This window comes from Orcinus orca, chromosome 20, assembly GCF_937001465.1.
Source record: "Orcinus orca chromosome 20, mOrcOrc1.1, whole genome shotgun sequence".
In the NCBI taxonomy this organism is placed as follows: domain Eukaryota; kingdom Metazoa; phylum Chordata; class Mammalia; order Artiodactyla; family Delphinidae; genus Orcinus; species Orcinus orca.
Window position 1 is genome coordinate 44,422,206 of NC_064578.1, and position 23,877 is coordinate 44,446,082.

At 38.0% G+C, this 23,877-nt stretch overlaps 1 protein-coding gene across 1 annotated transcript in view; it reads right to left on the reverse strand.

The window, feature by feature from the left end:
- Nucleotides 1–369: 369 nt before the first annotated feature.
- The window catches only part of LOC125960265 (zinc finger protein 568-like), a 45,331-nt gene continuing 21,823 nt past the window's right edge, over nt 370–23,877 (reverse strand). The window contains 6 exon segments of the mRNA XM_049702971.1: nt 370–900; nt 1,954–2,062; nt 6,410–7,958; nt 7,960–9,341; nt 13,160–13,255; nt 13,527–13,653. Coding sequence (XP_049558928.1) covers nt 7,887–7,958; nt 7,960–9,341; nt 13,160–13,255; nt 13,527–13,653 — 1,677 coding nt within the window. The 3' untranslated portion in view covers nt 370–900; nt 1,954–2,062; nt 6,410–7,886.

The window sequence follows — 23,877 nt, forward strand, 5'->3', positions numbered from 1 at the left end:
GTATAGCACAGGCAACTATATTCAACATCCTGTGACAAACCATAATGGAAAAGAATATGAAAAGCAATATATATATATATAACTGAGTCACTTTGTTGTATAGTAGAAATGAACACAACACTGTAAATCAACTATACTTCAATAAAATTAAAAAAATTCTCCATATCATATGTCAGCAGGGAAATTAATATTAAAACAACCATGAGATACCAACTATACATACCTATTAGAATGGCCAAAATTTGGAAAGTTGACAACACCAAATGCTGACAAGGATGTGGAGCAACAGGAACTCTCATTCACTGTTGGGATGCAAAATGATACAGCCACTTTTTTTTTTTTAATGAATTTATTTATTTATTTTTGGCTGTGTTGCTGTGCACAGGATTTCTCTAGTTGCAGTGAGCAGGGGCTACTCTTTGTTGCGGTGCTTGGGCTTCTCACTGCAGTGGCTTCTCCTGTTGCAAAGCACGGACTCTAGGTGTATGGGCTTCGGTAGTTGTGGCTCGCAGGCTCTAGGGCACAGGCTCAGTAGTTTTGGCACACGGGCTTAGTTGCTCCATGGCATGTGGGATATTCCTGGACCAGAGATCGAACCCGTGTCCCCTGAATTGGCAGGAGGATTCTTAACCACTGTGCCACCAGGGAAGCCAATACAGCCACTTTGGAGGAGAGTTTGGCAGTTTCTTATAAAACTAAACATACTCTAATCAAATATTCCAGCAATCACACTCCTTGGTATTGATATTTACCCAAAAGAGATGAACACTTCTGTCTGCACAAAAACCTGCACACGGATGTTTACAGCAGCTTTATCCATACATGCCTAAGCCTGGAAGCAACCAAGATGTCCTTCAGCAGGTGAATGAATAAACTGTGGCATATCCAGACAATTCAGTGCTGAAAAGAAATAAGCTATTAAGCCATGAAAAGACATGGAGGAACTTTAAATGCATATTATTAAGTAAAAGAAACCAATCTGAAAAGGCTACATACTACATGATTCCAACTATATGGAAAAGGCAAGACTATGCAGACAAAAAGATCAGTGGTTGCCAAGGGTTGGGGTGAGGGAGGAATGAATAGCAGAAAGGATTTTAAGGGCAGTGAAAATATTCTGTATGATACTATAATGGTGGATATATGTGGATACATTTGTCCAAACCCATAGAATGTACAACACCAAGAGTGAACCCTGATGTTAACTATGAACTTTGGGTGATTATGATGTGTCAAAGTAGGTCCATCAATTGTAACAAATGTACCACTCTGGTGGGGGATGTTAGTAATGGGGTGGCTAGGCATGTGTGGGGGCAGGGGGCATATGGGAAATCACTGTACCTTCCCCTCAGTTTTCCTGTTAACTGAAAACTTCCCTTAAAAAAAATCTTTAGGGCTTCCCTGGTGGCGCAGTTGTTGAGAGTCCACCTGCCAATGCAGGGGACACGGGTTCATGCCCTGGTCCAGGAAGATCCCACATGCCACGGAGCGGCTGGGCCCGTGAGCCATGGCCGCTGGGCCTGCGCGTCCGGAGCCTGTACTCCAAAACGGGAGAGGCCACAACAGTGAGAGGCCCGCGTACCACCAAAAAAAAAAAAAAAATCTTAAAAAAATAATAGTAATAATTGTTGGTTCCCAGAGTTCAGAGGTGGGGGGAAGTCATTGACTTTCAGTTTGTTCAGGTTTTTTTCTTCCTTGTTGTAAGGATGGGAGCAATGACTTCCAAGTCAGAGCTGAAACCAGAAATCCTGAATTTTTTAATCAGTATGAAAACTTTAATTTCCAAAAGAGTCATATATTTCACTTCATTACCATTCACTTACTTGCATAATCATCAGTGCTGGATGTTATGTCTTTGTAATTTCCCAGCTGGCTCTGCAGCTATTTCTGTTCTTGTTACTAAGTGCTAGCCAGTAAAATGTGAAGGAAAGTAATGTCTCCAACTTTAGATACCTGTCCTTAGAGTAAACTGATGTGCCTCTCTGCTCCCTTTTCCACTTGGTTCCTTGGGATGTGAATATGACAGTGTGCCATCTTGGGCTGTGTGAGTAAGGTCACCACCCTAGGAGTGTTGGAAAACAAGAAAGAGAAGTCGTACCAGTTCTGTACTACCTAACTTCAGACTACTGAAGTAAGGATAAAAAAAATCAGTTTTTAATTTTATTTTAAGGCACTGTTATTTGAGGTCTCTTACATTCTAAATCTGTAAGTCAAAACATTAGCTTTAACAATAAAGGGGCCTAAAATACTTTAAATCAAACCCACACCAATCCTGTGAATCATATGCCAGTGTTTTCCAGTAATTTCACTGTCATTTTTAATGCCATAAGTCAATTCTGCTATTCTGTTCCACTGTCAATATTTGTTCTATTTATTCACATTTTAACATTTTCTTTGCCCACTATTCTTGTTTCTCAAATCCTCTATCTAGAACCACTTATATATTTAAATAGCATGCCAACACCTCTCCTCAGTTCCCCTCCCTTCACAACTTTTTAGTCCATTAACAAAGAGTTTTTGAAGAAACCAGGGCAGATGTCAAAACAGCAGTTCTTAAAGAGTGGTTGGAGAATCCCTAGGGGTCCCTTAGGTCAAAATATTTCCATAGTAATTCCAAGACTTTATTTTCCTTCTTCACTTTCATTCTCTCATGAGTGTAGAGTCTCCCAGTCTATGTAACATGTGACATTGCTAAAGAATGAATGCAGATAGGAGAAACCAGCTGTTTTCCATTAAATTATTAAAGGTATCTAAAAAATTATATAATGATGCCACTCTCATTATTTTTGTTTTGGAAAATAATTACTATTCATAAAATGTTATCATGTTAACATGTGATGAGTTTATTCATTTTTAAATGAATTTAAAATTTTTATTTCAGTTTGAGACTTGCTGTTGTAAAATGTCTGCCTGTCTTAAGTCAGGTTGCCTGGGAAACAGAATCTGAGAGGAAGCAGATTGGGTGGAAGGTTAAGTTGATCTGTGATAGGGTTGCAATCTGTTGGGGAGCTCTAGGACTGGATTGGCTCTTTGGACTTGCTCTAAATTGCCCTTGGGGAGGCAGTGTTAACCGTGCACGACCCAGCTCTCTTTGTGCAAGAGCAACTCCTATAGAGGAATTTAGCTGTGAGTTGTCGGCAGTCAAGATCCTCAGCAGCTGGCAGTACAATGAGGGGGGAATCTTGACAAGTCTAAGGCATAACTTACATTCTAGAGTTTCCTTAGTGATCGGGCTGAAACGACCCATGGCAGGACTACAGTTGAGATCACACCCTTAACTTCCATTTTACTGTCCTGCTTCTTCATGCCCTTACCATTCTTACTGGGAGAACTTCCTTAATAAACCACTTGCATAGGAATCCTCATCTTAAGGTCTGCTTCTGGCAGATACAAGGTAAAAGAATGTCCACAATAGAACTCGATTCCATCCTCCAATCTTTACCCCAAAATGTTTCTCCCTAGTCTGCTGCATTTTTAGCAAATGGCGACCATCCAGCTGTTGCTCTCCACAAAAATGTAAGAGCTATCCTTTATCTCTCTTTTCCTCATCTTTCATATCAGCAAACTTCAAATCAAGTCTGAAACCTAGAATGGAAATTCTCCAGGCAGCAGTTCACATGCGTCCAAGTGGAGAGGGATTTATCGTAATTTGATTAATGATTTTTTTCCAGATGTTATCTCAGTCACTTAGACCTTATTTCTATTCCTTAGGACAGGGAAAAAACTTAAGAGACCAGATCACTTTCTTGTTGACATATAGTCAGCAGAACAGCCTTCCTAGACTTGAGATTCAGGTTTACTCTCAGGCACTTTATCTCACCCAATAAGCACAGCCACTCTTAGTGGGAGAGGCTAAAAGAGGCCCCTAAGGTAGTCCTTATGGACTGCAGGTGAAATTTTAAAATTTTCTGTTGACTCCAAAGCTATGTAAAGGGGCAGAAGATTTAAATGAGATATGAGCCAAATAAAGAAACATGAAGAATTGGGAATTCCCTGGCAGTCCAGTGGTTAGGACTCTGTGCTTTCACTGCCGGGGAACTAAGATCTCGCAAGCTGCATGATGCAGCAAAAAACGAACAAACAAAAATGAAAATAAAAAACATGAAGGAGAAAATCAGGAGACTTCCCTGGTGGCACAGTGGTTAAGAATGCACCTGCCAACGCAGGGGACACAGGTTCGAGCCCAGGTCCGGGAAGATCCCACAGGCTGTGGAGCAACTAAGCCTGTGTGCCACAACTACTGAGCCTGTACTCTAGAGCCTGTGAGCCACAACTACTGAGCCCATGTGCCACAACTACTGAAGCCCGTGCACCTAGAGCCCGTGCTCTGCAGCAAGAGAACCACCACAATAAGAAGCCTGTGCACTGCAATGAAGAGTAGCCCCTGCTTGCCCCAACTAGAGAAAGCTGGCACGCAGCAACAAAGACCCAACGCAGCCAAAAATTAAAATTAATTAATTATTTTTAAAAAGAAGAAAATCAGAGTGAAAAATGACAGTTTAGACCAAAAAAAAAAAGTTTTGCAACTAAAAATATACAGATCTTGTTATGTATATAACACATGAACTTTGAAAACTATTTTTTTAAAAAAAGAAGTCTACAAAAAAGTGTGCTGGCAAAATTGGACTTAGCACAAAATCTATGAAAGAAGAGATTAGAAATTACAACACTCATTTAGATACTTAAGTTTTGGTAAATTGATTTCATAAAAATCAGCACCTGCTATTTACAATTATAAGTCACTGTCAGTCTTCAGAAATAGCTAATAAAAGTAAAATTGACATTACTCATGCTTGTACTTCATAAATTTAGTTTGAGAAAGATTTAGTTTTGTGAAATCAGCTTTAAAATAAATGTGGCTGACATTCAAACATTCAAAGCTAAAGATTCCTTTTGAACAACATCACCAATCCTAATCATGTTTTTAAAAAGGCACTAATGGTTTTCTGCATGTCAAGTAATATTGTAGAGGTGGTATAATTAAAAAAAGAAATTACCTGAAGGGGTGATTCATGTATTGTTACAGAGAATGAGATCCTTTGAGCGAAACTCTTATTACTGCTCAGGGTCTTAGACCACCACTGCTTCCAACCAAAACTAGATAGGTACATAAAACAAGGGTTGTAGAAGAGTGAAGCAATTTTACATAATTGCTTATGGCCACCTCAAGAAAATAAAAGTCTTTCTTGGGACTGGTGGTCCAGTGGTTAAGAATCTGCCTTCCAATGCAGGGGATGTGGGTTCGGTTCAATCCCTGGTTGGGGAACTAAGATCCCACAAGGCGTGCACCACAACTACTAAGGACGCACTCTAGAGCCTGTGTGCCACAACTAGAGACCCCGTGTGCCACAACTAGAGAGCCCATGTGCTCTGGAGCCTGCTCACTGCAACAAAAGATCCCACATGCCTCAATGAAGATCCTGTGTGTCGCAACTAAGACCCGATGCAGCCAAGTAAATAAATAAATAAATAAATATTTAAAAATGGCCTATAAAAGGCTTTCTTGTTTCAAAATATTGTAATAATTAACAATGATATTAATGCCTATGCTGGTTGTATGGAAACTTACAGTGCAAGACTAATATTGTAGAGTTAATTTCTCAGGAAAATCTTTTTTTCTCCACAATGACTCTAAGCATATTACTAACTTATTAGCTATGAATCCAACAAGTCAGTTGCCAAATAATGCAAGACACATTGAGAGAGTAGGGATCATTAGACCTTGATGATGCCCTAAAATAGTAAAGAACCACATCTTGCACACCTAGAACAAACAAAACATTGTAATCAGATTTGGCTGTGATAAAAAATTAAATTAAAAAACGAACAAGAAGTAATGAGACATAATCTTAAGGGGCTTTTCCTGGCACTTTCCGTCCTAATTTACAACTTACAGCACAACTTCCATTATGGCTCTGTTGCCCTAGTAACCAGATTTGGTAAGGAGAAATGCTGCCGCCTTCTGGCCGTTTCACACAACAGCAGCTTTAAACCCAGCGCTACTGGTCACTTAATATTCAAAATAATTGCAGGCCTGTAAATGACACCTGCCGTCAAAAAGAATCCTGGGGTCGTAAATCGACCAGAAAATTCAAAAGACGTCAGCAAGACACATTAAAAGAGTAGGTATCATTAGACCTTGATGATGCCCTAAAATAGTAAATAAAATCACATTTGATTTGTCACACTGCCCTCTGATTTTCAAATTTTTAATAAATAATTATATACTTCCTTGAATCTAAGATATACTTGGTTGAAAACTGAGTTCTAAATTCAGAATGTGAAAATGTGGGGGAAAAAAGCATCATGGGATTGATAAAACATGTTAACTTCATATTATATAGTAAACAGAACTATCACTTTTAATTACTACTTTTCTGGAAATATTTTTCAAAAAATAGTTCAGCACCTGATAGGGCATATGAATCCATTGTAACATTTTATTCTCTGGGTATAGGCTTCCCCTAGCCCATAAATCCTGAGAAATAAGTACAAAAACACTATTAAGACATCCATATCACCATTGTGTATCATTAACTTTTAAGATTTATTTTATATGCTACCCATCTTTTTTTAAGGCATAAAAATTACAAGTAAAGCTAAAAGCCCCCTTTGACCAACACCCTCAATCCTAATCTCCTGCCAGAGACAACACTATCAATAATTTGGTATGTGTCCTTTTTAATCCATTTTAAATAGTTTTACATACATATTTCAATAATAAAAACAATTCTATTCTTCGTGAATGATTTCACTCCAATTTACATGAATGTTATTATATGGTATGTTTCATCTGGATCTTTTTTTTTTTCACTCAACATTATTTTAGATAACAACCATGTTACACAATACAGACCAAGCTCATTTCTTTTAACTGCTGTATACCATTCCATTATTTGAATATGTCACATTTTATTCATCCATTATCCCTTCAATATATATGTTGTTTTCAATTCAGATATATATATATATATTTTATTCATATTTATGAATTTCTTTAGGATGTATATCCAGAAGTGGAATGGCAGGGTCCTTTTAAAAAATATTTCCCTGCCTCAAAGTCATAGACAATATCCTGTTATTTCCTTTCAAGAAGTTCAGAGTTTGGCTTTTCACATTTCAGTGTTCAAATCCTTTGGAATTCTTTTTCTTTATATGTTGTAAGGTTGTATGTAATTTTATTTTCCCCAATATGGAGATTCAAATACTCCCAACTGTATTTATTGACTAGGCCGTCATTCTTCTACTGATTCACAATGTCATGTCTAACATATATATATATAACAAGTTTGCATATATTCATTCATTTACTTCTAGGCATTCTATTCTGTAAATCCTTTTTACTTATCCATTAATGTTCTAATACCACACACTATTATATGACCATAACTTCATAATACGTGTAGTATATGGTAGAAGGTGTGTCCTCTCTGTTCTTATTCAATATTGTCTCAGCAATCCATAGACTTTTATTTCATATGGATTTTAGAATCATTTGGTAAAGACCCTAGAAAATTCTTGTTAGATGTTTGGAACTATATTAGGTCCATAGATTAATTTGGGGAGAAAAGACATTTTATGATATTGGGTTTTTCCATCTACATCCATCGTATTTCCCTCCATTTACTCAAGTCTTTTGCCCTTCAACAAAGCTTTACAATTTTTTCATAAAGATCTTTTTCATTTTTTGAGACTATGCCAAGATATTTTAAAGTTAAGTAAAGCATGGATTGAATTTAAGAGAAGGCCTTTATTCATTTAGTACACTCGGCGTTTCTCACCTGTATGACCTCTCTTATGTATAGAAAGGGATGCTCTTTGAGAGAATGCTTTCCCGCATTCATTACATTCAAAAGGTTTCTCACCGGTGTGAATTCTCATATGTATTATAAGTAATGAGCATTGAGAGAAGGCTTTTCCACATTTATTACATTCATACGGTTTCTCCCCTGTATGACTTCTAACGTGAAGAGTAAGGGATGAGATTCGAGAGAAGGCTTTACCGCATTCATTACATTTAAATGGTTTCTCTCCAGTATGAATTTTTTCATGTTCAAGGAGATTTTGTCTCTGACTGAAAGCTTTTCCACATTGATTACAATGATAGGGTTTCTCTCCAGTATGAATTTTCTCATGTTCAGTGAGATTTGATTTCTGACTAAAGGCTTTCCCACATACTGTACATGCATAGGGTTTTTCACCAGTATGAATTCTCTGGTGTCGGATGAGGTTTGACATCTGAATAAAAGCTTTCCCACATTCATTACATTCATAAGGTTTCTCTCCAGTATGAATTTTTTGATGTGTAATGAGATTTTCTTTCCGGCTGAAGGCTTTTCCACATTCATTACATTCATAGGGTTTCTCAGCTGTATGATTTCTCATATGTACAGTAAGGGATGAACTTTGAGAGAAGGCTTTCCCACATTCACTGCATACATAGGGTTTCTCCCCTGTATGACTTCTCATATGTATAATAAATACTGAGCATTGAGAGAAGGCTTTTCCACATTTATTACATTTATAGGGTTTCTCCCCTGTGTGACTTCTCATATGCAGATTAACAGATGACATTCGAGAAAAAGCTCTACCACATTCATTACATGCATAAGGTTTCTCGCCAGTATGAATTTTCTCATGCTCAATAAGATTTTGCTTCTGGCTAAAGGCTTTTCCACATTCCTTACATTCATAGGGTTTTTCTCCAGTATGAATTCTCTCATGTTCAATGAGATTTGATTTCTGACTGAAGGCCTTCCAACAATCCTTACATGCATAAGGTTTTTCTCCGGTATGAATTCTCTGGTGTCTAATAAGGTTTGACATTTGAATGAAAGCTTTTCCACATTCATTACACTTATATGGTTTTTCCCCAGTATGAATTTTTTGATGCGTAATAAGATTTTCCTTCCTACTGAAAGCTTTTCCACATTCCTTACATTCATACAGTTTCTCTCCAGCATGAATTCTCTCATGTCTGATGAGGTCAAATTTATGATTAAAGTCTTGTCCACACTGATTACACTTAAAGGGGGATACAACATGTGATGAGCAATGGTAAAATGGTTTCCCATACTTATTACACTCATAATTTTTCTCTCTTATACAGCCTTTCTCATAACTAAGTAAGTCTAAATTATGTTCAAAACCCTTATCAAATGAGTCATATTCATAGAAGTTTTGTCTTGAAGTAACAATGTCTGAGCCCAGAGAAAATACTTTTGCAACTTTTTTACATTCAATGACATTTTCCTTAATTAGAGTTTTCTTGGAGATGGATGTGACTTTCCTCACAAGTGTTTCCTGCTGCTCCTTGATCTGTTCATCATCTTCCCAAACTTCTAAAATGGAGGACCAAAAATTATAACTTTTGAATTTTTCTCCTACTGCATTATTGATAACATTTCGAAATTTGTCAAAGTGGGGTTGATCTTTGATATTGGCTCTAGTCTCCCAATATGAAAGAAATCCAAAGTGCAAATGTCCCTAGTTTCTAAGATTTGAGAAGTTAACTCCTATAGATAAGATTATGGAGAGAAAACTGCCATTAATAGGCCCAAGCTGCTCTGATTGATTTAAAAAACATACAATGCAGATATCAGCAAAATGAATAGAATAATTAAGATGAAAGGGCAAACACATAAATGACTGGATAGCAAGTCAAATGACTAGAGGATAAAATTAACACTTGTGGTTAAACAAAACAGATCGAATGTATATGTTTATTTCTCCCACTTCTTAAAATTCCATTGAAATGACAGTAAAAAATAAAGATTTAAACCCATAAGAACAAAGGAAATAGGAGTAAAAATAAGGGTAAACAAGACATTTCAACGAAATACTGGAAGGCAAAAGGGTAAGAAAACTGTCAACTGATAGCTTAGTTAAGAAATTCAAGTTTTGAGCTACGAAGATGCAAACGTCCAACAACAAAGTGATTTGACAACAAAACACTAGAAAAGCTCAAAAATTGGAGGATTTAGGTACTTAAAAGGCAGGGATAAGAGTGGGGCTTTAAAAACAGAGGATTAATTTAAAGCCTGGAGTTATATACTGATTTGAAGGCATGAATACATCTATATCATGAAGGTACATAAAGGAAAAAGGAGTCTATATGTAATTTAGAACTATTTTGGATAATGCTCAGTAAGGGCTGGAGAAAAGGAGTCATGTAAAACACAGTTCATAAAGGAATAAGAAAAAATAAACAGGAACTGAGGAGAAATCAGAATCCTTTAGAGAAAAGAAGACATTTCCAGGAAGGGTGATCCACAGGATCAAATATAGAAGAGGAATTCCTGTTTCAATATGGTGGAATTAAACACCTCTGTGTCCTCTCCTCTCTGCAAACATGAAGAAGAAACAAAAAAGAAAATATATCCTCAATAAAACTAAAAGACAGCTAAACTCCAATTCCAGAGTATAAGGAAAGACCAGAGGGTACACTGAACCAGGTAGGGAAGAAACCCAGACACTGGCTGTTCTTTCTTATCTTAGACAGAAAGCATGGTGAACAGAGTTCTCCAAAACAGATGGAACACCCTGTGGACAGAATGAATGAGTCATTTTTTACAACAGTGGAATCCAGATGTGTTAAGACTGCATGGTGGCAGGAACATAATGGTCTTCTTCTGGCCCTGTCAAATGGTAGGGAAGGCAGAGCTATACAAGGAGATGCAAATAGCCATTATTCTTGTATAAGCAGGATGCTGGCATAGGAGGGTAGAAGAGATACTGAGTGCTAGAGGAAGCATGCAATTAATAATCTCTGATTCAGAAGAAGTAAAGGGCAAACCAACTCTTAACACCAAAACTTGTATGACAGAGGAAGTCAACAGAGCAACAGAGGCTTCCTACTAGCTCAAGAGTATTTTTCTAGACAATCTCCAGCACTCTCCTTCTGTAAATAGTGGGTCCAGCAGGAAATAACCTTATTCAAAGATGAGGAATGGGGCTTCCCTGGTGGTGCAGTGGTTGAGAGTCTGCCTGCCCATGCAGGGTACACGGGTTCGTGCCCCAGTCTGGGAAGATCCCACATGCCGCGGAGCGGCTGGGCCCATGAGCCATGGCCGCTGAGCCTGCGCATCCGGAGCCTGTGCTCTGCAACGGGAGAGGCCACAACAGCGAGAGGCCCGTGTACCGCAAAAAAAAAAAAAAAAAAAAAGATGAGGAATGTAGTTATAAAAGGAACCAGTATTCAGATCTATACCACACTACAAGAATCAAAAAACATGAATATACAAGCTTACAGGAAAAACTGATACTAACTGATCAATAAGGCTCATAAAGTTCTAAAGCTTTCAAGAAAAACAAACCTATGGGCATCTAGGCAAATAAATCAAGTCACCTATGAGGGAAAACAATCAGGCTTCAGATTTCTCCAAGCAACAATTCAAAGCCAAGAGGCAGCAGAGGACTATCTAAAGTCTTCAGGGAACTGTCTACAAAACCTCTAGGAAAGACAGTATGGCTCAAGAATTGTATACACAGCCAACTATCAACTAAATATAAAGGTTTTTAAAAAACAGATATTTGCTTGTTTGCAAAACCTCAGGGACTCCAGTTCCCACTAAATTATAAGCTCCATGAGCCCATGCCCAGAATAGTATTTTATCTATATTGTTATGACTATAAATGTGGTTTCCTTTTCCTTATATCTTCTACTCGGTTGTTGAAGTATACATGAAAACTACTGATTTTTATTTGTTAATTTGATACCCTACCATATCACTGGATTCTCTTACTATTTGTTGCAGTTGATTCTCTTGTGTTTTAAGGGATATAATCTTATCATCTATAAATAAAGATGGTTTTACAGGGCCCTTTCCAATTCTTCTAGTACTGATTTTTTTCTCTTGTCTGTTACTTAGGTATAAACTTAGTAAGAAATTTACAAAAGGTATAAAGGAAATCTTGGAAAGCATTTCTGAAGGACATAAAAATAGATAGATCTGAACAAAGACAGAGAACACGTTCTTGGATAGAAAACCTCGACGTTATAAAGATGTCAGCACTCCGAAAGTTAATTTATGCTTCTAACACATTCCCACCAAAAAATCCAACACGTTTTTCTCTGGAAAGAGATAGTTGAATGTAAAATTCTTATGGTGAAATAAACAATCAAGAATAGATAGCACAGGGCCTCTGTGGTGGCACAGTGGTTAAGAATCCGCCTGCCGATGCAGGGGACACTGGTTCGAGCCCTGGTCTGGGAAGATCCCACATGCTGCAGAGCAACTAAGCCCATGCGCCACAACTACTGAGCCTGTGCTCTAGAGCCCACGAGCCACAACTACTGAGACTGTGTGCCACGACCACTGAAGCCCATGCACCTAGAGCCCGTGCTCTGCAACAAGAAGCAACCGCAATGAGAAGCCCGTGCACCATAATGAAGAGTAGCCCCTGCTCGCTGCAACTAGAGAAAGCCCATGTGCAGCAACAAAGACCCAATGCAGACACAAATAAGTAAATAAAATTAACAAAACAAAAAAAAGAATAGCCAGCACAACTCTAAAAAAAAAAGTGTACTCAACTGGGAAAAGAAAGGGACTGAGTGTCAAGGGTAAGAGACCCTCACTTTTCAATGTTATCTTTTGGACTGTTTATATTTTTTAACTAAGTGTGCATACATTATATTTCAAAAAAATTAAAGGAATGAAAGGTGTAAATAAGCAGGAAGGAGGTAACAGTTTGTAAGCCAGAAACTTTTAAACCTATGTGGGATTGTGAGAGTTGTGAAGTACAATGGAAAGTGTGAGTATTGTTACAAAACAAATCTGAGGCTTTTCAAAATAGAAAGAAAAGGAATCTAACTCTGAAACAAATGTGTTTTTAAAATACTATACATCTACCAAATACTGAATGCATAAGAAAAAACCCTATGAACACAAAGCAAAGAGAGAGCTTAAGGATCATAGAGAGGGACACTAATCCTGAAAGTAACGCTGTAAATGAACTAGGGAAGTTTTGGTATCTAAAATTTGAAAAAAGGAAGATAGCTCCAATACAGTATTTGGAAGTGTCACCATAATCCAAGGCATTCATACCTTTTGTCACTGTAGAAGACTTAAGCAAATCTTGGAAAATGTGAAATGGTATCAACCCCCTGAACAACTGTCATGTGTCTTTCTCATTCAGACCTGCATTTTCACTTATTCACCTGGACAGGGCCTCCCAAGCATTTCTTCTTCTATCACCCATGGCTCCTCTTCCTGCTCCAACTTGAAGATCACATCTGGTTTGGTGACTTGGCAGCCTATTATGAAAGACAACAAAGGACTTGGATATTAATGCTGGAGACAACCATCCAGACCTTGGGTTGAGTCCTGAGGACTTGAGGGCCTATGAAAGATGAGGATGGAGGAACTTCCACAGTGAGACAAAGTAATTAGCCTTTACCCTAAAGACAAGCACATACAATGAAATGAAGAAAGGGAAGGCTAGTTAAAGACATCTGGCAAGTTGAAGTTGTCACAGATTTCAAAGATAGAAAAGAATTCTGTGTAAAATTGCAAAGTTACCCTTACCCACTGTGACTAGGTTGCTATAGTTCTCCAGCATCACATCACGGTACAAGTCCCTCTGAGCAGGTTTCATTTGCTGCCATTCCTCCTGGGTGAGGTCCACAGCCACATCCTTAAATGTTACTGTTCCCTGTAAAAAGACAGTTTGAAGTCATCAAAACTAAACACTGCGGTCAAAACATCTAAGAACCCATTTAGCTGATCAGATACCATATATCAGGCTTGCATATTTACGTAATTTTGTATTTATACTATACGGAAAAAATATACCGTAATAGAAATATCCTGTAGAAGTATGTTAATTACTGAATCAGCAAACTGATGAATTCATTATCTATTATTCAGGAAGCTGGAAATAGTGGTCACTGATTTATACTAGGCTGTGACAGAGATGACACAGACATGATTCATAGGTAACTGGCTCAGAACCTGTCCAAGCAATTATGTAATCTAGTAAGAAAGAGGACTTGGAAATAGTGGGGAAGGAGGAGAAATAAAGCTGGAGGAAGGAGGAGAGGTATGAAAATTTGAACATGCAAAATTTGATATTTCTAGGACTTCCAGATGGAAATGTCCACTATGCAGCAGGAGGTATGAAGAAAGGAGATGAGAATTTGTTAGCCATCAACTGAAAATTGGGAGCTGAATCCATGGCAGAAGGATATGAGTGGTTGTAAAGAACATATATGGTAGATTGGTTCAAGATGGTGGAGTAGAAGGACGTGTGCTCACTCCCTCTTGCAAGAGTACCGGAATCACAACTAACTGCTGAAAATCATTGACAGGAAGACACTGGAACTCACCAAAAAAGATGCCCCACATCTAAAGACAAAGGAGAAGCTGCAATGAAATGGTTGGAGGGGTGCAATCACAATAAAATCAAATCCTATAACCGCTGGGTGGGTGACTCACAATTATACCACCCACTGGAGTGAGGGTTCTGAGCCCCATGTCATGATTGCCAACCTGGGGGTCTGGCAACAGGAGGGGGAATTCCCAGAGAGGCAGACTTTGAAGGCTGGCAGGATTTGATATCAGGAAATAGACAGGACTGGGGGAAACAGAGACTCCACTCCTGGAGAGCACACACAAACCAGTGTGCACATCAGGACCCAGGGGGAAGGATCAGTGACCCCATAGGAGAACCAGACCTACCTGCTAGTGTTGGAGGGTCTCCTGCAGAGGCAGGGGGTGGCTGTGGCTCACCACGGGGACAAGGACACTGGCAGCAGAAGTTCTGGGAAGCACTCCTTGGCAGGAGCCCTCCCGGAGTCCACCATTAGCCCCACCAAAGAACATGTAGCCTCCAGTGCTGGGTCACCTCAGGCCAAACAACCAACAGGGAGGGAACTCAGCCCTACCTATCAGCAGACAAGTGGATTAAAGTTTTACTGAGCACTGCCCACCAGGGCAACACCAGCTCTACCTACTACCAGTCTCTCCCATCAGGAAGCTTACACAAGCCTCTTATATAGACTCATCCACCAGAGGGCAGACAGCAGAAGCAAAAAGAACTACAATCCTGCAGGCTGTGGAACAAAAACCACATTCACGGAAAGATAGACAAAATGAAAAGGTAGGGGACTATGTACCAGATGAAGGAACAAGATAAAACCCCAGAAAAACAACTAAATGAAATGGAGATAGGCAACCTTCCAGAAAAAGGATTCAGAATAATGATAGTGACGATGATCCAGGACCTTGGAAAAACAATGGAGGCAAAGATCGAGAAGATGCAAGAAATGTTTAACAAAGACCTAGAAGAATTAAAGAACCAAAAAACAGAGATGAACAATACAATAACTGAAAAGAAAAATACACTAGAAGAAATGAATAGCAGAATAACGGAGGCAGAAGAATGGATAAGTGAACTGGAAGAGAGAATGGTGGAATTCACTGCCGCAGAACAGAATAAAGAAAAAAGAATGAAATAGATTATTACTCAGCCATATAAAGGAACAAAATTGAGTTATCTGTAGTGAGGTGGATGGACCTAGAATCTGTCATACAGAGTGAAGTAAGTCAGAAAGAGAAAAACAAATACTGTATGCTAATGCATATATAAGGAATTTTAAAGAGCAGTACTGATGAACCTAGTGGCAGGTCAGGAATAAAGATGCACATGTAGAGAATGGACTTGAGGGCATGGCAGAGAGGGAAAGCTGGGATGAAGTGTGAGAGTAGCATTGACATATATACACTACCAAATGTAAAACGGATGGCTAGAGGGAAGCAGCTGCATAGCACAAGGAGATCAGCTCAGTGCTTTGTGACGACCCAGAGGGATGGGATAGGGAGGGTGGAAGGGAGGCTCAAGAGGGTGGGGATATGGGGATATATGTATACATATAGCTGATTCACTTTGTTATACAGCAGAAACTAACACAACATTGTAAAGCATTTATACTCCAATAAAGATGTGAAGAAAAAAGAAAAAAATAATGAAAAGAAATGAAGACAGCCTAAGAGACCTCTGGGACAACAATTAAATGCAAAAACATTCACATTAGAGGGGTCCCAGAAGGAAAAAAAAGAGAGAAAGGACCCAAGAATATATTTGAAGAGATTATAGACAAAAACATCCCTAACATGGGAAAGGAAATAGCCACCCAAGTCCAGGAAGTGCAGAGTCCCAGGCAGGATAAATGCAAGGAGAAACACACCAATACACATAGTAATTAAATTGACAAAAATTAAAGATAAAGAAAAATTATTAAAAGCAACAAGGGAAAAATGACAAATAACATACAAGGGAACTACCATAAGGTTAACAGCTGATTTTTCAGCAGAAACTCTGCAAGGCAGAAGGCAGTGACATGATATATTAAAAGTGATAAAAGGGAAGAATCTACAACCAAGATTACTCTATCCAGCAAGGATTTCATTCAGATTCAATGGAGAAATCAAAAGCTTTACAGACAAGCAAAAGATAAGAGAATTCAGCACCACCAAACCAGCTCTACAACAAATGCTAAAGGAACTTCTCTAAGTGGGAAACACAAGAGAAGAAAAGGACCTACAGGGCTTCCCTGGTGGCGTAGTGGTTGAGAGTCTGCCTGCCTATTCAGGGGACACAGGTTCGTGCCCGAGTCCGGGAAGATCCCGCATGCCGTGGAGTGGCTAGGCCCGTGAGCCATGGCCACTGAGCCTGCATGTCCGGAGCCTGTGCTCCTCAATGGGAGAGGCCACAACAATGAGAGGCCTGCGTATGGCAAAAAAAAAAAAAAAAAAGACCTACAAAAACAAACGCATAACAATTAAGAAAATGGTAATAGGAACAAAGATATCAATAATTACACTAAACGTAAATGAATTAAATGCTCCAACCAAAAGACATGGGCTTGCTGAATGGATACAAAAACAAGACCCATATATATGCTGTCTACAAGAGACCCATTTCAGACCTAGGGACACATAGAGACTGAAAGTGAGGGGATGGAAAAAGATATTCCATGCAAATAGGAATCAAAAGAAAGCTGGAGTAGCAATACTCATATCAGATAAATAGACTTTAAAATAAAGGATGTTACAAGAGACAAGGAAGGACATTACATAATGATCAAGGGAGCAGTCCAAGAAGAAGACATAACAATTATAAATATATATGCACCCAACATAGGAGCACCTAAATACATAAGGCAAATGCTAACAGCCATAAAAGAGGAAATCAACAGTGACACAATAATAGTGGCGGACTTTAACTCTCACTTACACCAATGGACAGATCATCCAGACAGAAAATTCATAAGGAAACACAAGCTTTAAGTGACATAATAGACAAGATAGATTTAATTCATATTTATAGGACATTCCATTCAAAAGCTGCAGATTACACTTTCTTCTCAAGTGCACACGGAACGTTCTACAGGATAGATCACATCTTAGGTCACAAATCAAGCCTCGGTATATTTAAGAAAATTGATATCACATCAAGCATCTTTTCTGACCACAACGCTATGAAATTAGAAATAAATTACAAGGAAAAAAGAAAAAAGCACAAACACATGAAAGGTAAACAATACGTTACTAAGTAACCAAGAGATTACTGAAGAAATCAAAGACGAAATCAACAAATACCTAGAGACAAAATGACAACGAATATACGATGATCCAAAACTGATGGAATGCAGCAAAAGTAGTTCTAAGAGGGAAGTTTATAGCAATAGAATCCTACCTCAAGAAACAAAAAAAATCTCAAATAAACAATCTAACCTTACACCTAAAAGAACTAGAGAAAGAAGAACAAACAAAACCCAAACTTAGACGAAGGAAAGAAATCATAAAGAACAGAGCAGAAATAAATGAAATAGAAACAAAACAATAGCAAAGTTCAATAAAACGAAAAGCTGGTTCATTGAGAAGATAAACAAAATTGATAAACCTTTAGCCAGACTCATCAAGAAAAAGAAAGAGCAGACTCAAACCAATAGAGTTAGAAATGAAAAAGGAGAAGTTACAATGGACACCACAGAAATACAAAGCATCATAAGAGACTACGACAAGCAACTCTGTGCCAATAAAATGGACAACATGAGCAATGGACAAATTCTTAGAAAGGTGTTACCTTCCAAGACTGAACCAGGAAGAAATAGAAAATATGAACAGACCAATCACAAGTAATGGAACTGAAACTGTGATTAAAAATCTCCCAACAAACAAAAGTGCAGGATCAGATGGCTTCACAGGTGAATTCTATCAAACATGTAGAGAAGAGCTAACACCCATCCTTCTCAAACTCTTCCAAAAAATTGCAGAGGAACACTCCCAAACTCATTCTATGAGGCCACCATCACCCAGATACCAAAACCAGACAAAGATACTCCAAAAATGAAAATTACAGACCAATATAACAGATGAAAATAGATGCAAAAATCCTCAACAAAATGATAGCAAACAGAATCCAACAGCACATTAAAAGGAAAATACACCATGACCAAGTGGGTTTTATCCCAGGGATGCAAGGATTCTTCAATATACACAAACCATATTAACAAATTGAAGAATAAAAACCATATGATCATTTCAACAGATGCAGGAAAAGTTTTTGACAAAATTCAACACCAATTTATGATAAAAACTGTCCAGAAAGTGGGCATAGAGGGAACCTATCTCAACATAATAAAGGCCATATATGACAAACCCACAGCAAACATCATTCTCAATAGTGAAAAACTGAAAGTATGTCCTCTAAGATCAGGAACAAGACAAGGATGTCCATTCTTGCCACTATTATTCAATATAGTTTTGGAAGTCTTAGCCATGGCAATCAGAGAAGAAAAAGAAATAAAAGGAATACAAATTGGAAAAGAAATAAAACTGTCACTATTTGCAGATGACATGATACTATGCATAGATAATCCTAAAGATGCCACCAGAACACTACTAGAGCTAATCAATGAATCTGGTAAAGTTGCTGCATACAAAATGAATGCACAAAAATGTCTTTCATTCATATATACTAACAACAAATGATCAGAAAGAGAAATTAAAGAAACAATCCCATTCACCATTGCTACAAAAAGAATAAAATACCTGGAATAAACCTACCTAAGGAGGTAAAAGACCTGTACTCAGAAAACCATAAGACACTGATGAAAGAAATCAAAGATGACACAGATGGAGAAATATACCATGTTCTTGGATTGGAAGAATCAACATTGTGAAAACGACTATACTACCCAAAGCAATCTACAGATTCAATGCAATCCCTATCAAACTACCAATGGCATTTTTTACAAAACTAGAACAAAAAATCTTAAAATTTGTATGGAGACACAAAAGACCCGGAATAGCCAAAGCAATCTAGAGGGGAAAAAACAGAGCTGGAGGAATCAGACTCCCTGACTGCAGACTATACTACAAAGCTACAGTGATCAAGACAATATGGTACTGGCACAAAAACAGAAATATAGACCAATGGAAGAGGATAGAAAGCCCAGAGATAAACCGATGCACCTATGGTCAACTAATCTATGACATAGGAGGCAAAGATATACAATGGAGAAAAGACAGCCTTTCAATAAGTGATGCTGGGAAAACTGGACAGCTACATGTAAAAGAATGAAATTTGAACACTCCCTAAAACCATACACAAAAATAAAGTCAAAATGGATTAAAGACCTAAATGTAAACCAGACACTGTAAAACTCTCAGAGGAAAACATAGGAAGAACACGCTTTGGCATAAATCACAGCAAGATCTTTTTTGACCCACCTCCTAGAGTAATGGAAATGAAAACAAAAATAAACAAATGGGGCCTAATGAAACTTAAAAGCTTTTGCACAGCAAAGGAAACTGTAAACAAGACGAAAAGACAACCCTCAGAATGGGAGAAAATATTTGCAAATGAATCAATGGACACAGGACTAATCTCCAAAATATATAAACAGCTCATGCAGCTCAATATTAAAAAAAACAAACAACCCAATCCAAAAATGGGCAGAAGACCTAAATAGACATTTCTCCAAAGAAGACACACAGATGGCCAAGAAACACATGAAAAGCTGCCAACATCACTAATTAAAGAAATGCAAATCAAAACTACAATGAGGTTATCACCTCACACCAGTTAGAATGGGCATCATCAGAAAATCTACAAACAATAAATGCTGGAGAGGGTGTGGAGAAAAGGGAACCCTCTTGCACTGTTGGTGGGAATGTAAATTGATACAGCCACTATGGAGAACAGTACGGAGCTTCCTTAAAAAACTAAAAATAGAATTACCATATGATCCAGCAATCCCACTACTGAGCATATACCCAGAGAAAACCATAATTCAAAAAGACACATGCACCCCAATGTTCACTGCAGCACTATTTACAATAGCCAGGTCATGGAAGCAACCTAAATGCCCATCGACAGATGAATGGATAAAGAAGATGTGGTACATATATACAATGGAATATTACTCAGCCATAAAAAGGAAGGAAACTGGGTCATTTGTTGAGACGTGGATGGATCTAGAGACTGTCATACAGAGTGAAGTAAGTCAGAAAGAGAAAACCAAATATCATATATTAACGCATATAGGTGGAACCTAGAAAAATGGTACAGATGAACCTGTGTGCAAAGCTGGAATAGAGAGACAGATGTAGAGAACAAACGTATGGACACCAAGGGGGGAAACTGGGGGCAGAGTTGTGTTGTTGTTGTTGTTGGGATTAATTGGGAGATTGGGATTGACATATATACATTAATATGCATAAAAGAGATAACTAATAAGAACCTGCTGTATTAAAAAAATAATAAAATAAAATTCAAAAAAAAAGAACATACATGGTAGGTAAAGGGCCAAGGTCAGAATCAACCATTAAGCATCAAAGAAAGGTCTTAGGTTTTTGTTTCTTGCTTATATTTACAGTCGTGGGATGAGAATCAAAACTATGAGAGTGCTGTGACAGAAACTAAAAAACAAATGATAAATTTTTAGAAAAGAATGTTACTTGATCACAAAAACCAACTCTTCCTCTCCATTTAAAAACTTCAGTATCCAAATAAGGAAAAATCTTTACCTGCAAAGGCTCTAAGAAAGAAATATATATCCCATATTTGGGAGAATATTCAAGAAACAGTATAAATAAGATAGAAAAATGGGAAATACAAATGGAAATTACCCAAAGCTGAATCACAATTAATGTTTCTCAGAAACTATCTCTATGATCATTACTACCATCAATATCATCATCACTGTCATCTATTGAGTACTTATATGCCAAGCATTGTTAGAATTTCTTTAGATATATTAACTTCCAAAATTCCCCTAATAAGGTTATGAAGTAGCTACTGTTATTATCCATTTGAAAGGTAAGGAAACCAGTACTAAGAGTTAACTTTCCTAGGGTCATAAAGCTACTATGTGGTAGAGCTGAGATTCCAACCCAAGCAGTGTAGCTGCAGAGCCCATGTTTTTATCCATCATATTATACTTCTCCAAGTCAGCAGGAAGTCTCAGAATCCCAAAAATATTCCCCAATTCAAGATAGACAATTGGAAACACAAGAGAGTCTGCTGCCCTCTGAGACCAGGGGTGGGGGGCACACCTGGGCCTCTTCTGTTCCTTTAGCCTAAGCCTCACCCCCCACAGCCCCCAGGGCCTTTTCCAGCCCTGTGGGTCTTGAGCATTTGCCGCACCAACCACCCAAACCTCACCCTTGCTTAGGCCCTGCCCTCCACAGCCAAGGCCTTTCCCCCCCTCCTTTTTTATCTATTTCTTTTCACTCCTCTTTTTTATTATTGTGGTACAGATGTACCTTCCGGTTGTTTATACATCTATATTTAAAATTTTATATTCTTCCTAACATATCTGTTAGTTTCCTAGTCTAATTTTATTTTTTACTTTGCTATTGTTCTTTTTTTTTTTTGCTGTCCCAGGTGGCTTTCAGGATATTGGTTCATGAGCACGGGGTCAGGCTGTAGCTCCTGCAGTGGGAGCTCTGAGTCTGAACCACTGGAATAACAGAGAACCTCAGACCCCAGGGAATACTCAACACAGTGAGGTCTCACAGAGTTCCTCATCTCAGCACCAAGACCCAGCTCTACCCAATAACCTACAAACTCCAGTGTTGGAAGCCTCAGGCCAAACAACCAGTAACACAGGAATAATATCCCACTCATAAAAAAGAAAAAAAAAAGAGACAGCAAAAAAATATGTCACAGATGAACGAGCAAGCTACAAGACCAAATAAATGAAGAGGAAATAGGCCATCTACCTGAAAAAGAATTCAGAGTAATGAGAGTAAAGATGATCCAGAATCTCGGAAATAGAATGGAGGCATGGATTGAGAAAATACAAGAAATGTTTAACAAAGATCTAGAAGAACTAAAGAACAAACAGAGATGAACAACACAATAACTGAAGTGAAAAATACACTAGAAGGAATCAATAATAGAATAACTAAGGCAGAAGAACAAATAAGTGAGCTGGAAGACAAAATGGTGGAAATAACTGCCGAGGAGCAGAATAAAGAAAAAAGAATGAAAAGAATTGAAGACAATCTCAGAGACCTCTGGGACAACAATAAACACACCAGCATTCGAATTATAGGGGTCCCAGAAGAAGAAGAGAAAAAGAAAGGGTCTGAGAAAATATTTGAAGAGATTATAGTTGAAAACTTCCCTCACATGGGAAAAGAAATAGTCACCCAAGTATAGGAAGCACAGAGAGTCCCATACGGGATAAACCGTAGGAAAAACACACCAAGACACACCTTAATCAAACTAACAAAAATGAAATTCAAAGAAAAAATATTAAAAGCAGCAAGGGAAAAACAAAAAATAACACACAAAGGAATCCCCATAAGGTTATCAGCTGATTTTTCAGCAGAAACTCTGCAGGCCAGAAGGGAATGACAGGATATACTTAATGTGATGAAAGAGAAAAACCTACAACCAAGATTACTCTACCCAGCAAGGATCTCATTCAGATTCGAGGGAGAAGTCAAAAGCTTTTCAGACAAGCAAAAGCTAAGAGAATTCAGCACCAACAAACCAGGTTTAAAACAAATGCTAAAGGAACTTCTCTAAGTGGGAAACACAAGAGAAGAAACAGACTGACAAAAACAAACCCAAAACAATTAAGAAAACAGTAATAGGAACATACATATCGATAATAACCTTGAATGTAAATGGACTACATGACCTAACCAAAAGACACAGACTGGCTGAATGGATACAAAAACAAGACCCATATATATGCTGTCTACAAGAGACCCACTTCAGACCTAGGGATACATATAGACTGCATGTGAAGGGAGGGAAAAAGATACTCCATGCAAATGCACATCAAAAGAAAGCTGGAGTAGCAATACTCGTATCAGATAAAATAGACTTTAAAATAAAGACTGTTACAAGAGATAAGGAGGGACACTACATAATGATGAAAGGATCAATCCAAGAGGAAGATACAACAATTATAAATGTTTATGCACAACACAGGAGCACCTCAATACATAAGGCAAATGCTAACAACTATGAAAGGTGAAGTTGACAGTAACACAATAATAATAGGGGACTTTAATACCCCACTTACACCAATGGACAGATCATCCAAACACAAAATAAGTAAGGAAACACAAGCTTTAAATGACACAACAGACCAGATAGATCTAACTGATATTTATAGAACATTCCACCCAAAAGTAGCAGAATACACTTTCTTCTCAAGTGCACATGGAACATTCTCCAGGATAGATCACATATTGGGTCACAAATCAAGCTTCAGAAAATTTAAGAAAATTGAAATTGTACCAAGCGTCTTTTCTGACCACAACGCTATGAGATTGGAAATCAATTACAGAAAAAAAAACTGTAAAAAACACAAATACATGGAGGCTAAACAGTGCACTACTAGATAAC